Genomic DNA, 14,602 nt, shown 5'->3' with positions numbered 1-14,602 from the left:
GAAGCTGGCAGTCTACAACCCAGAAGAAGGACTTTGCTGGCACCTTGCTGGTACCCTGGTCTTGGACTTCCAGCCTCCAAAACTGTGAGAAATAAATATCTCCTTTGTTTTTAAGCCACCCAATCTGTAATATTTTGCTACAGCAGCCCCAACAGACTAAGACATCATGAAATAAACATGGGCAGAATGCGGTTTTGCAAGCCAGTTCCACTGCCCTCCGACTGAATCAGTAAGCATTGTGCCTTCTAAAGTGATGAGGGAAGAGTCCCTCCTCCCAACACACTACTTAGGAACCATTAGTAGCAGTCACCATTTATTACCCAGCCACCTGCTGCAGGCCAGGCCTCCAGCTGCCTCATTTTATCTCACAGCCACCTGTAAGATCATGTCTGAGGGGAAAGAGGTCAGGGGATTATATCTGGGGCCCTGCTGTTCCCAAATGTCACAGACTCCGTTGGAACACAGGTCTTGGGCTCCAAGCCATGTGCTCCTGCCCTGGCTGGCACAGTACAGACTCTGCTGGTGGCAGAAGTGGTGATGAGCTCCAGTGAGGAGAGGAAGAGGAAGCCAGAGGCGGAAAGTGTACTCCCAGGCTGGCCAGACCAGCGCAGGGCAACAGAGGCCAGCCTCCAGGCTCCCTCCAGCCTCTGTCCCACCAGCAGGAGGATCACTTCATGAGGCTGCTTAACAGTAATCACCCCAATAAATAAAATAAATGGCTTCAATTTAAAGCACATTATGTTAACAGCAGGCTTTGTGCCAGCTGACGGGGCCTGGCTCCACTGCTCAGAACAAGCACCTAGAACAGGGATGGGTACACAGCGCTGCCTCCAGTGAAAAGCCCTGCTCCACACAGTCAAGCAATAGGGACACAGTGACCGCCCCACCAGGAGGATCATGCCCCTCACCCCACCAAGTCTGCGTGGCAAGACTGGAGGCTCCCACCACTCCCCCAACTTTCCACCGAGGGCCAAGCAGGATACCTGGGGCACAGACAGAGCACAAGGATCTCTCAGGAGCTCCAGGTGGGGAAGAGGGACTGCTCTTTCCCCCAGGGGGCAGGCCGCCCCCCCCTTCTCCCAGAGGGCCCATCCATGCTAGGTGTGATGTGGATCCTGGGTGGATGCACCCTGGGAAGCTGAGAGGCTGTAGGCAGGGCCCAGCTGAGGGTCACTTGGCGGGGACAAGGGCAGGCCGGAGGAGGCTCGTGATGCGCAGACACCCAGCCACCACCGCCCCCATCCACACGGGTCCCTCGGACTGCGACGCCAGGAAGCACTGATGTCTTCTCCATCCGGACGCAACCATCCAGCTTCTGTTTCATCTACCTTTTTCAAACGGCCTCATCAAAGCTGGTTTACACCGGGCACAGGAAGGAAATGACTGCCCACGATCGCCGGGCAGACTCCCTTTCATTTCAATCTTCCTTTCCAAAACCTGGGGGGAGAGGGCGAGACGCTTGTGGAGAAAGAACAAAAACAGCTCTGCGTGCGCCCCAGGCTTCCGTGGTGGGAGAGCAGTGCAGTGCGGGCGGGCGGCTCCGGCGCGGCACCGGGCCCAGTCAAGCAAACACGAGGCAGGGGCGCCCTCCAGTGGCCACGCGGAGAGCCACACGCGGCTCCTCGGGCCTGGGAGGGGACCCTGCTGGGCAGGCGAGCAGCTGCCCCCTTACTGCGTCTCAAGAACAGGGCCAGGACAGGCAGGGGTGGCTGGGGGCCCAGTGTGGGCTGCACTCCTGTAGCTACTCTAGCCTCCTGACCTCCTGGCCTGGAGACCTACGCACTTATTCTAGCGCCGGAGCTCCCTCCAGCACATACCCCCAAGCAATGGACACACCACATGGGTTCACTCCAGGGATACAGCTCCCCTAGGACTGACCCCTCAGTCCCTCTCAGGTACAAGGCTGCTGGAAAGCTAGCCCCCAACAACCAGCAGGACTCTGGCCTCCCCTTCCCAGCCAGAAAGATCCGTGGGGACACAGTGCAGTGAGGCCTATTTGGAATGGGTGAACACAGACAGGTCCAGCACCTGGCAAGCTCTGCCGGGGGTGGGGGTTAGGGTGAGCTGGCTCTCAACCCGCTCTCCCAAAAGGGAGCAGAGGCTGCTGATTACACTGATGCCCAAACAGAAGACGGAAGGGCCAGGGCTGATTCTAACCCCAGCTCTGTGTGGCACTGAATAAGTCATTGCCTGCTCCACCCCAGGTCTGCCAGCTCACTGGGAGGGCACTGTACCCAGAGGTTCGGAGTTTCCTTCCAGTTCCAAAACTTGGTGGTTCTGCAGTGTTCTGGGAAGGCAAGGGAGAGTTACCAGCTCGGTCTTTGTTCAGTTTGATGTAATTGGGGCCTCCAGGCAGGGGGACGATACAGATTTCGAGGTGGGCTATGGCCCAGCCCTCACTGGCTCCCACTCTTGTGGGCATCAACCCCTCCCTAAAGCATGTCACACAGTCCAGCCCCAAGACTTTGTTTGAGACCTCAGGTAAGTCAGCTGACCTATCAGCCTCGGGGGCTCCTCCCCTGTCACAGTAAGGCTCAAGTGAGACGTTTGTAAAAGCATTTTTATATACGCTAAAGCACTGAACAAATGTTACAATTATTCTCCTAATCAAGTCTTCATCCGAGTAACACCACCTCATTGATTTTAGGGACAACGTTACTATACACATTGGAAATTTCTAAACTGTATGCTTCAGAATATAAGCGTTTCCAGAGATGCTGTAACATCTTTCCAGGTGGGGAGGGGAGAGTCAAGACACCTGGTCTTTCTTGTAAAATGCATTTTGGTAAACACATAGGAAAAATACCAAATACATTTACACAGTTGTCCTTATCAATATATAATCATCTCACCATTAGTCATTAGGAAAATGCAAATCAAAACCAAAACGGGATGCTACTTAACAACATTGAGAATGGCTATGATCAGAAAGACAGACAAGGGGCGCCTGGGTAGCTCATTTGGTTGAGTTCTGACTCTTGATTTTGGCTCAGGTCATGATCTCCCCATTCGTGAGATCGAGCCCCATGTCAGGCTCCACACTGTGAATGTGAAGCCTGCTTGGGATTCTCTCCTCTCTCTCTGCCCCTCCCAACTCATGCACCCCCACGCTACTCTCAAAATAAATAAATATTAACCAAAAAAAGACAGCAAGTGCTGGTGAGGATGTGGAGAAACTGGAACCCTCATACCCTGCTGGTAGGAATGAAGAATGGTGTAGCTGCTTTGGAAAACAGTCTAGCATTTCCTCAAAGGCTAACATATGACCTAGGCATTCCATGCCTGAGTATATACTCATGCATACACATAAAAACTCACAAACAAATGTTCACAGCAGAATTATTCACAATAGCCAAAAAGTGGAAACCACCCAAATGTCCCTCAATTAATGAACGGATAAATGTGGCCTGTCCATACAATGGAATATTATTCAACCATAAAAAAGAATGGCGTACTGATACGTGCTAAGTGAAAGAAGCCAGATACAGAAGGTCACACACCGAATGAGTCCATTATTATGAAATGTTCAGAACAGGCAAATTTATAGAACTAGAAAGCGGTTTCATGCTTGCCAGTGCGAGATAAAAAGGGGAACGGGGAGTGACTGTTAATTGGTACAGGGCTTCTTTTGGGGGTGATGAAAATGTTCTGGAATTAGTGGTCATGGCTGAACAATCTTATGAATATTAAAAACCACTGAACTATTTTAAAGGGGTGAGGTTTATGGCATGTAAATTCTATCTCCATTTAATTGCAAAAAAAAAAAAAATGTGGTTATCTGTCTTTTGAAAAATGATCTATGGGAACAGAAAACAGAACACAGTGAGGAATTACTGATGTCCAAAGCCTGAACGTTCCATTTGCACACTGAGGCCTTCAGAGCATTTACCAATAACCCATATATCAGTGTGATTCATCTAGAGGATGATCCCTGACCTATGTTATGGGTTTTGCCTTCTAATTTTAACACATTATCAATGTTATTATCTGTGAAATTATCAGAGTCTATTGTATAGGATACGATAATACCACATTCCTTACAGATCAATGACTGAAGTTTTTCATGAGAAGCATGCATTGATACACAAAATACTAGTTATTTTATGAACATATTCTAATTTAAAAGACTTCCACTAGTAAGTGTGTTTGGTAGATAACACTGTTCTCTAAATTCTATAGTATAAAATGTCAGCCAATCTTTTTTTGTTTGTTTGTTTATTTTGAGAGAAAGAGAAAGTGCTCGTGCTCACACCCACACGTGAGCAGGGGAGAGGCAGGGACAGAATCCCACGCAGGCTCTGCACTGTCAGCACAGAGCCCAACGGGGGGCTCCAACTCATGAACTGTGAGGTCATGACCTGAGCCAAAATCAAGAATTGGACACTTAACTGACTGAGCCACCAGGTGCCCCTTATCCTACCTTTCCAAACAGCCTCTCATTTCAGGATGTGTTTTTTCCAATCACCTCCTTCCCAGACTGTCTAACTTATTCATGTTTCATTCCAATGCAAGGTGCCCACTACTCTGGCAGGCCGATGAAGCTGCATTTCAGTGTCACCTGTTTGTCAACAGCTTCCTAAGTAAGACAGCCAGCATGGAGGTCTTAACGCTTCTTTCCAGCCCCGGTTAGGGGCTGAGGTGCTCATCTTTTCAAAGCCACTCAGTTTTGCTCATGCAGAAACCCTGGAAATGCCCCCATGTGTGCAAAGAGCCTCTGTCCAGCCACCCTAGTCCTCAGCATTCGCTCCTCCTGGAATCCAACAAGTGCTTTAAGTGCGGAAAGCACGTGGCTTCTTATTCCTAACTTGTCATCTGGGGACTGAGCAACCCAGCCTCATGCTGAGGAAGACGGGGTTTACAGGAGAGGGGCAGATCACGGAGAACTCTGGTAGGATTTCCTGGGTTTAACTAACACAGCCATCAGTCCATCAACTGTGAATATTTACTGAGCACTTTGAATGTGCCAGGAGCTGTGCTAAGAAGATAACGGTGACGGGGGGAAGAGGGAGCACCTCTGTTCCCACTGTTTCGTGTCTTCTGCGCTCCTGGCCTCTTGCTCTCCACTGTGAACACTAACACCTCCCTTCAGGCAAGAGAAGAAACTGATCTGATGGGTGAATTTGGAAGGCATGCCTGCCCTGGCCCCTTCCTCTCCCCTCTTCTGGAATTACCTGCGGAGAGCCTGCCCATCCCCGCAGGGAGGCCAGTGACTGTCCAGGGATGCCTGTCCCTCCAGAAGTTTGTCTGATTCTTGTGTTGCAGGTTAGCAGGCTGCCTGTCCAAGTCTATCACCTCCAACTTAGGCCAGAAGCAGGCAGGAGTGGCACTGACCGGGTTCCTGCCAACCTCCGTCAATGAAGAAGGTAAGTGCTGTCCCTGCCTTCCTGGAGATTATATTCTAGTAGGGAGAGGTAGCCTGCGAATAAGTGAGGATTGTTATTTTCTCAAACATGAGGAGCACACTCCCACGTGCAGTCTTCCCTGCCTAGAGTTCTCCCTTCTAGATGTCCAAAGGTCCACATGCTCACTTCCCTCAGTCCCTGCTCAAACATCACCTCATTGGCGGGGCCCTTCCTGACCACCTATACCAAACAGCCATCTGCCCACCCCCAACACGTACACTCCCCATGCCCTTTACCTTCTCTAAACTTCTCACTGACTGGCTCTATATATACTTGATTTTTTGTTTCAAGTCTCTCTCCCACAGCTCCCCACAACCCCAGAATGTAAGCTCCACCAGGGCAGAAACTCTGTTCCATTCCCACTGGTCACAGGCACAGGATAAGCGCTCAACATCTGTTGAGTGAATGAACAAATGAGGATGTGCTACCAGGCAGGTGAGGGGAAAGATAATGAGGGCTCAGGTGAGGCTGCGTTAGAAAAGGGGTTTTGGGAAGGCCTTCCTGGGCGGCTACCATCTGAGGGATGACACAGTGACAGAACAGGAGAAACACCACAAAGCAGCAGTACTGTGAGCAATACTGGTGAGCCCTGCCAGGCCTCTGCAGGGAGCTGGCCACCCCACAGAGAAAGGAGCGGATGACCATGGGTCCTGTCGGTGCTGAGGTCCCCAGGAGCTCTGGGGCCTGCTCACCGTGGTGATCTCCCCAGAAGTCAGCAGAGTGGGACCGTGCTAGGAGACTGCCCCCGTAGCAAGAGACAAAGCAGTACTGGGCTAAGTGCTCTACAGAATGGCAGCATCTCATCCTCACTGCTACATGGGAGGTGGGTGTGTGAGCCTCACTTACAGAGGAAGCTTCGGGGGATTACCCACCGTCACCCAGCTAGTAACTGGCCAGCTGGGGCTGGAACTCAGAGCTCACTCCCTCAGGACCATCTCCTGTCCGGCCTGCTGAGTTTTACAGCAAGATAAGCTGTATATAAATGTGACACTAAGCGATGTGGGTTCCTGGATGGCAGGGGCTGTGCCTGACCCATGTCTGTGTCCCCATAGCTGTGAACCCAGGGTCCCATGGATAACACGTGCTTGGTGATGCCCCAGGTGGGCTCCTGAGGGGACAGGGATGGCTGGTTGTCTACCCTGAAACCTGCTCTCCTCCCCTTCCTATTAACTGGACCCCTATTTTTAACTGAGCCCTCTTTGATTCTCCCTCCATCCTGCTACCACAATACAGATGTGATGGCTAAAGCGGTAGCAGCCATCCTGGCCCAAAAGGACAAGGGCCACTCCCCAGTGACAGTGAAACAGGGAGCTGCAAGGAGCCTAGGACACTGATGATTTCACGAAGCCCCCACGCCACCAAGAATGGCTAGCTCTGAACTTCCATTCGGATGAGAAATAAGGCTCAATCTTGCTGAAGCCGGAACAGTTTGGGGTTTCTGGCATATTCTATGAAACTCAATATGGCAAGGAAGGCTTATGAGAAAGGTAAGTCTTGACCTAAGTTTTAGAAGAGCAGGATTCCTCCTGACAAACAGAATGAGGCAACAGATGGCTCAGAAGCAGAGTGAGCAAAACCCCATGTGAAGGGACAGCTTTTCCCCCAGCCTAGGGAGGAAAGGCTGGGGAAGGAAGCCAAAGTCAGCTGCAGCAGGTCTAGAATTTGGAGAAGCCTGAGATGACAGTTCGCCAGGAGTCAGGAGGTTCTGAGGGGAAGTCATACCATAAAAGCATTTTCACAAGATGAATGTAGCAGTCTTTCCCAGGCCAGCAGAACTAGGACAGCCTGGATGACAGAGAGCTGTTCAGCCAAATGTTTCCTGAATGCCTATGTGCCAGGCGTCGTAGAGAACATACCTGACCTGGGTAAGAAAGATGGACAGGACGGCCCAGCTGCTCCTCCATCCCTTACAGCAGTGACTCCCGTGCCTGCCTCTGCAGCTCTATACAAACTCGGGTTCCCAGGCCCCACCCAGGAGATTCTGACCCACAGGCTGGGACAGGGCCCAGGCTTCTGAACCTTTCTTTTTCTTATTTATTTTGAGAGAAAGAAAGAGAGACCACGAGTGGGGAGGGGCAGAGAGAGAGAGAGGGAAAGAGAGAGAGTCCTAAGCATGCTCCATGCCCAACGCAGGGCTCAAACTCACAAACTGTGAGATCATGACCTGAGCAGAAATTAAGAGTCAAGACACTTAAGCAACGGAGCCACCCAGGCGCCCCCAGGATCCTGAATTTTTAATAAGCATGCCCAGGTTGACTGTGATGCAGTCAGTCCATGGAGCTGTTACACAGGCCAGAAGCAGCTCCTAACCTGACCTTGGAACACAGTGGGTTTGGATGCTTATTAAATATGTGAACAGAAAAAAAAAAAAAAAAAAAAAAAAAAAAAATAAATATGTGAACAGATGACAGACTTCCATACTGTTAGGGGACAAACTAGATTTAGAAAGACTTTCAGTAATAATAGAAACAAGGGGACAGCTGGGTGGCTCAGTCAGTTTAGCATCTGACTCTTGACTTTGGCTCAGGTCATGATCCCAGGATCATGGAATTGAGCCCTGCATCAGGCTCCACACTGAGAGTAAAGCCTGCTTAAAATTCTCTCTCTCTCTCTCTCTCTCTCTCTCTCTCTCTCTCCCCCTGCCCCTCTCCCCAACTTGTGCTCTCTCTAAAATAAAATAATAATCATCGACACAAGATTTTTCTGGTTAAGTGAATGGTTTTTTAGCTAATATTTAATTACCCAAAATATAAGGCCACTAATAATGTTCTGTGATCTATTTCTGCAAGCATCTCAGCTAAAAGGTATTTCTGTTTCACTTGAAAATGGCCTTAGAAGAGACCTCCGGGTGTGAGAACATTTCCATGCTGGCTCACTGTAGCTCTGCTCTGCATCTTACAGACGTGGTGGAGTCCAAGAGCCCACCCTGAGGGTGGAGGCTATCTCCAGATAGTTGGGTAGGCAAGGAGCTGCCTTCCTGTCCCCAAGATGTTCTAACATACTTCAAGGCAACTCTCCCTGGGAGTGAACTGTCCTTATCACCTTACCTGCTAGAAGATAAAGTGCTACTTAAAGAGGAAACATGGCACAAAGGGAGAGACAGTGGCCCAGGACATGGGTCTAGTCCTAGCCAGGTCAGTAACCCCCCAAGTGGCCTTGGGCAAGTCTCCTCACCCATTACGTTATATGCTCTTAAAGGTCCCAGGCCTGATGCAGCCAGGGTGAGAATTTCTACAGTTTCCTTCTTCTTAATTAATACCAAAAGGACAATTCTCAGTATAAAATGCACTCCCAGAGGCACCTAGGTAGCTCAATCGGTTGGGTGTCTGATTATTGATTCCGGCTCCAGTCATGATCCTAGTTTGTGAGATTGAGCCCCAAGTTGGGCTCTGTGCTGACAGTGTGGGGCCTGCTTGGGATTCTCTGTCTCCCTCACTCTCTGTTCCTCCCATGCACACACGCATGTGCACACTCACTCTCTCTCTCTCTCTAATATAAATGTTTTTTTTAAAGAGCACTCCAGGGCGCCTGGGTGGCTCAGTCGGTTAAGCATATGACTTTGGGTCCGGTCATGATCTCATGGTTCACAAGTTCGAGCCCCACATCAGGCTCTTTGTCAGCACAGAGCCTGCTTTGGATCCTCTGCCTCCCTCTCTCTTCCCCTCCACTGCTTACTCTTTCTCTCTGGCTCTCAAGACAATAAATAAAGGGGCGCCTGGGTGGCTTGGTCGGTTGAGCGTCCGACTTCAGCTCAGGTCAGGATCTCAAGGTCCGTGAGTTCGAGCCCCGCGTCGGCTCTGTGCTGACAGCTCGGAGCCTGGAGCCTGCTTCGGATTCTGTGCCTCCCTCTCTCTCTGCTCCTCCCCTGTTCATGCTCTGTCTCTGTCTCAAAAATAAATAAACGTTAAAAAAAAAAAAATTATAAATAAATAAATAAATAAAAATTAAAAAAAAAAACTGCATTCCCATATGTAAGGCATGATGTTCAGTGCTGGGGATACAACACTTAAGTCAGTGTCCGTGCCCTTTGTCTACTTTGTCTTGAAAGGTAGACAAATAATTCATTCAATAATTATATAATTACAACAATGATAAATGTTACCAAGTACTTGGTGCTATGAGAGTGTGTAATGGGTGCTCAGGAAGGTTTACCAAGGAAATAACATTTACACTGAGACCTGAAAGCAGAATTTAGGGAATAGGGGTCAGGGTAGGGGTGGGGGCAGGGGTGCTCCAGGCAGAGGGAAAAGCCTATGTGAAATGATGCCAGAAGAAGCATTCCTTTCAGGAATATTCCAAACCTGAGGAAGAACTAAGATGCCCAATAAAATGAAGCAAACCTTTTAGGACCATACATTTAAAGAAAAAAAGAGCACCTTTTATCACAAACAGAAAACAGACTCATAAAATGTGAACTCAAAAGTAACAGGAACAATTTTACGCTGACACTGATAAACTCTTATCTGACCACAGCCATCCGGCTACAAAGCCCCCCGACCCTCATTTGTGATGCCTCAACACAGGTGGGATCAATTCCCTCAGGTCATCCGCAGCTGCTTCCAGGCCTTGGTGACCTGTGGCTGTCAGAACTGAGCACAGCAGAGGGAGGGAGAATGAAACGCAGACACCACGATGGGAGCCTGGCCCTAAAGCCAATATTTCTGGCGCTGAGTATGCACCAGGCATCATGCACGGGGATGGGAGATAAGACCTGATACATTCATAGCACCAGGGTATGCGAGGAAGACGTGCCTTGCAGATGGGGGTTCCCCGGGAGGCTCCAAAGAGGGAATGACATCTGAAGATGGCCAAACAGTGTGAACTACCTCTGTGCACCCAAACGCGCCTCTGTGCACAGACCGCAGCACAACATAGCAAAGGCCTGGAAGCTGGAAAGCCCTGAGTGCACAAGAAGCTGTGGCTGGAGCTCGAGATAAGGGGACAGGTAAAGATCTGGAAGTCTGCTTCCTCTGACTCCGTAAAGTGAAAAGATGACAATGCTGGCCTTCAGGGTGGTGTTTGGAGACGCGGTCAAATCCCAGCTCTGCCCAGAACAGCCCTTTGATCACAGGCTTTTGGCTTTCTCCCTTGAACCAACACAGAGTTTCTCAAGCATTAAAGTCCTAGGGATCACGTGGGACAAGTTGCCAGGTGTCACCCTGAGATCCCAATTAGGTAAACCGGGATGGGCCCCAGAGTGAAAAACCCCAGATCAGACAGTAGGTCCCAAGGACCTGAAATCTTGGCCTCCTACAGCATAAAGTCCATGGCCCAAGTGCCCTTCCCTGATTACGGTGAGCTCCAGACAGGCTCATTTGCTCTGGGCAGGACACAGACCTTGTATGCTATGGGGGGGAAGCAGGAACAAAAAGCTGTGGAGGGCTGGGCACAGATTGTCCCCAAGTCTAGGGACATTCCCAGGGGAGATGAAAGCTAAGTAAAGAGTGGCCAAGGGTCCAGGAGGAAAGGAAGGACATCCTGGGCAGAGAGCTTGTGTAAAGGCACATTCAGCACAGTCAAGATCTAAGGTGCACACAGGAGGACAAGAAGCCAGGTTGGAGAGGAGGGCTAGGCCCACAACACAGCCCACCTAGAAGCTGGGGCTTGATTCTGCAGGTAACGAAGAGCTACCAAAGACCCCGGAACCCTACAGGATCCTGGCAGCAGCTCCCCTTGTCACTCACTGGGCACAAACACATGGAACATTATTACTCTTGCTTCACTGCTCCTTCTCCCACCATCAGACTTCATCCTTTAGGATCACCTACTAGTCCTACCCAAAAATCAGAATTTGGATCCCCTCTGTGCAACCATCAGGTCAAAATGAGGCTAGCAATTTGACTGAAGTAATTAACACTAAGTCAGGAACCGTATCTCTGACAAGCAGAGCCAGGAGATCAAGGGAGATGATGGGGAGATATGGGAGCTGCCACGGAGGCAGTTTGGTCCAGCCTGGGACAAGGTGGCCAGCTCTGTTGTGCTCTCCCCAGATCATACATATCTGTACCTCTTAGGGCTTTCTCTTCCTCCCTGAGAGGAACTGGTGGCTTCTCTAAATGGGTTTGTGACCCTCGAGAGTAGGGAAGAAGACAGAGAGGGGATGAGGTAGTTCACACTGGGTTTGGGCTTAGACAGTTGTGACCGAAATACCATAAGAGCTATGAGAATGTCACTGCGATTTCAGCAATTCAAGCGACCTAAGACCTGTCCAGCAGACTCTGCACAGAATGACTACTGGTGCCTTCAAATGACCTGGTCCAACCTAAAAAGTCAAAGACTGAGTAGAATGAAAAGAAGTGCAGACAGTGAAGACAGTGCTGAATCCTGCAAGGCTACCAGAGAGGGGGGCGAGCCAATTCTAGAGGGAACAGGGACTTAGTGGGGGGAGACCGGGTCAGGGGTAGTCGGTTGACACCGCGGCTCCACGGCTCCACTCCAGCACCAGCCGAGTGCATCGGACTCCCGGACACGCCCCCCGGACGTCGCCCCCAGCGTACAGCAAACACCCATTTCGGGCAAAGCGAGAAGAATGGCGGGGGGAGGGGGCGGTGGTGGGCATCCACCGGGAGCCCTCAGCCGCGGCCCCGCTCACCTTGCACTTGAAGCCGGCGGCGGGCGGCAGCAGCTCTCGAAGCAGGGCCTTGGCCACCTCGCGGCTGGCCTCCTCGCTCACGAAGTGCAGGTTAAGCACCTCGTGCGCCTCGAACTTAGCGAGGCGCAGCAGGGAGCGGAGCGCGACGCGGGCCTTGGCCTGCAGCGCGGCATTGTGTTCCGCCTTGGTGAACATCATCAGCAGGTGATAGTCCACCGGTCCGGCCACGCCGCCCTCCAGGCTCTTGGCCTTGGCGCCCGGGGCCGGCGCCACGGAGCCCCGCGCCACCTCCGGTGCGGGCGGCGTGGGCGCGGCAGGGGCCCCGGCGCGGGCCTCCTTCAGCCTCTTGGTGGCGCTGGAGAAGGTCTCCCGGCCCGAGCCGAGGTAGTAGAAGGCACAGACGGCCAGCGCTGCGGCCAGCAGAAGCGCGCAGTAGTGGGAGCGCACAGCGCCCAGGCGCGCCATGGCCCGAGCGCATGGGGGCCCGCCTCGCCGACCCATGCGCCACGGGCCGGCGGACCGAGCAGCCGGGGAGGGAGAGCCGAGACCAGCACCCTGGCAGCCACTTAGTAGCCTAGGCGGCGGACAGCGGCCATAACGGGGGCGGTGCCGCGCTGCCCGGAGCCAATCCTCGGGCGCTGATGCGCGGAGAGGCGGAGTCAGGGCCGCCGGGCAGCCGCTGGGTCCTAGATTTAGAGCGATTCGAGCTGGGAAGGACCGAGCGGGCGGGTAAGTATTCAGACTTGGAGAAAGCCAGCCGGCTGTAAGGTCTGTTAAAACTGGCCGTCCTAAATATCTAGCCCCAGACGCTAGATATCGAAGCTGAGCCTTGAAAGGCATAGAGGCGCCCCAACGCAGGACCTTCGGTTAGCAAAACCACAAAACTGGACGCAGAGAGAGGAGAAAATTTTATCTCTATACCTTTCTGCCCCGAATGTTTGCAGGCTTTGAGCCCTCTCCCCGACTCCCTCCCTTCACACCTGGGAGACTGGCTGGGGCTAGGGAATTTAAACTCGCCAGCTCCTTCCTCATTCACGGTAAATGAGGAATTTCCTTGGGGTGGAAATGGCCTGCCCAGGGCACCGGCACCTGAGGCCGAACGAAGGCTATGTGAAGGATGTGGCCAGCAGGGGGACCCCGCTGCCCACGACTTCGGGAGAGACTCCTGAGCCCCAGGCGAGTAACGCCAGAGATGAAGTCTTTTTTTTTTTTTTTTTTTTTTTAACTGACTTGAAAAGAGCCTTAAGATGTACCAGGTAGTGTTTCAAAATTTTAACTGAGGCATACTGAGGTAACTTGCCCAAGGTCACAGAGTGGCGGTTTTGACCTTAGATAGTTGGACACTGACAACTACCCCATAAAAAACTCATTAACTTCAGTCTTCTAAGGACTGACGATAATACCATAGCATTTAAACATGTACAAATGATCTGCATGCTTGATAGACGTGGAAGCGAATGCACATGCACTGGTGAATTCTCACTCAGCAGTTTATTGTGCCATGCCGTTATTGGTCAAAGCATGGTACCCAGAACCACAATTCATCTCATTTTTAACTCTTGTTCGTTTCAATCGGGATAACACTTTTCTGAAAAAATACTGGAGCTCTGAAGCAAGGTTAGCAACAAATTCAATACATACTAGTCATCTTGTGTGTTGAGCGGAGCCCTGATACCTGAATTAACTCACTTGCATGATAGGCTCTTACTTGAATTCATTTAATCTACACAACCCTAAGAAGAGGTATTATTTGCACTTTACAACTGAGGAAATTGAGATTCAGAGAAGTATATTACCCAAAGCTAGTTGGCTAGTAAGCAATGGAATCGGATCTCAACCCAAGTCTTAACTGCTTCTCATGCCCAGGTTTTCAGCCAAGATTAGCACTGAAACAGCAATAATTCGAGCTCTGAATTGTATTTTACCACAGCTTTTAGCAGACACTGTGGTTACAAGAGCAAGCTCTCCAAGTTAAGAAAGCTGGAAGTCCAGCTCTAGCAATGCAAATTATTAGACGTCAGGCAAATTACTTAATCTGAGCTGCAGTTACACCCATACGTAAAACAGGGCTATTATGAGCACCTACGCCGCCTAGGGTTATGAGAGAAAATACACAAGAAGTAGTTAAAACTGTGCCTGACAATTAGCAAACAATATAAACTATGCTAGAAACACCAAACTCTACAAGAAGTCTAAATATCCAAGTGCCAAAATACAATCCAGTAACCATAGCTTTACTAAGGTAATTACAAATACCAAACCATAAATCTCCATTAAGACTTTAGTATATGCTCCACAGAACCCCCACAGCAGTGTGCTACAGCTATATTATTGTCGTAATTGTTGTTCATTAATAAGAGAAAAATAATTCCTCTTGGTGCCTTTTAGCCCCCCCTCCCCCACCTACACCATCAATAACACGGCTTTTCCTTCCACCACTTATTCTAGAATTTATTCAACAAATATTTTATTTTTCAGACCTTTATAAGATCACTACTCCCGGAATTCATGGATAAGAAATGAATAACAAGACAGTTTAAATTTTACATACAAATTCTGTAAACACAGGAACATACTCGAGACTAGTCTCATCTCCATTTTGTAGCTT

General features: G+C 50.4%; 1 protein-coding gene across 1 annotated transcript in view; it reads right to left on the bottom strand.

Moving 5' to 3' along the window:
* Window positions 1-13,186, bottom strand: part of XXYLT1 (xyloside xylosyltransferase 1) — a 170,381-nt gene extending 157,195 nt beyond the window's left edge. The window contains exon 1 of the mRNA XM_042955066.1: window positions 11,995-13,186. Coding sequence (XP_042811000.1) covers window positions 11,995-12,834 — 840 coding nt within the window. The 5' untranslated portion in view covers window positions 12,835-13,186. The remainder of the gene's footprint in view (window positions 1-11,994) is intronic.
* Window positions 13,187-14,602: the final 1,416 nt, after the last annotated feature.

Source organism: Panthera leo, chromosome C2 (genome assembly GCF_018350215.1).
Source record: "Panthera leo isolate Ple1 chromosome C2, P.leo_Ple1_pat1.1, whole genome shotgun sequence".
In the NCBI taxonomy this organism is placed as follows: domain Eukaryota; kingdom Metazoa; phylum Chordata; class Mammalia; order Carnivora; family Felidae; genus Panthera; species Panthera leo.
The sequence above is the reverse complement of the archived record's forward strand: the minus strand, read 5'-3'. Positions and strand labels throughout refer to the sequence as shown.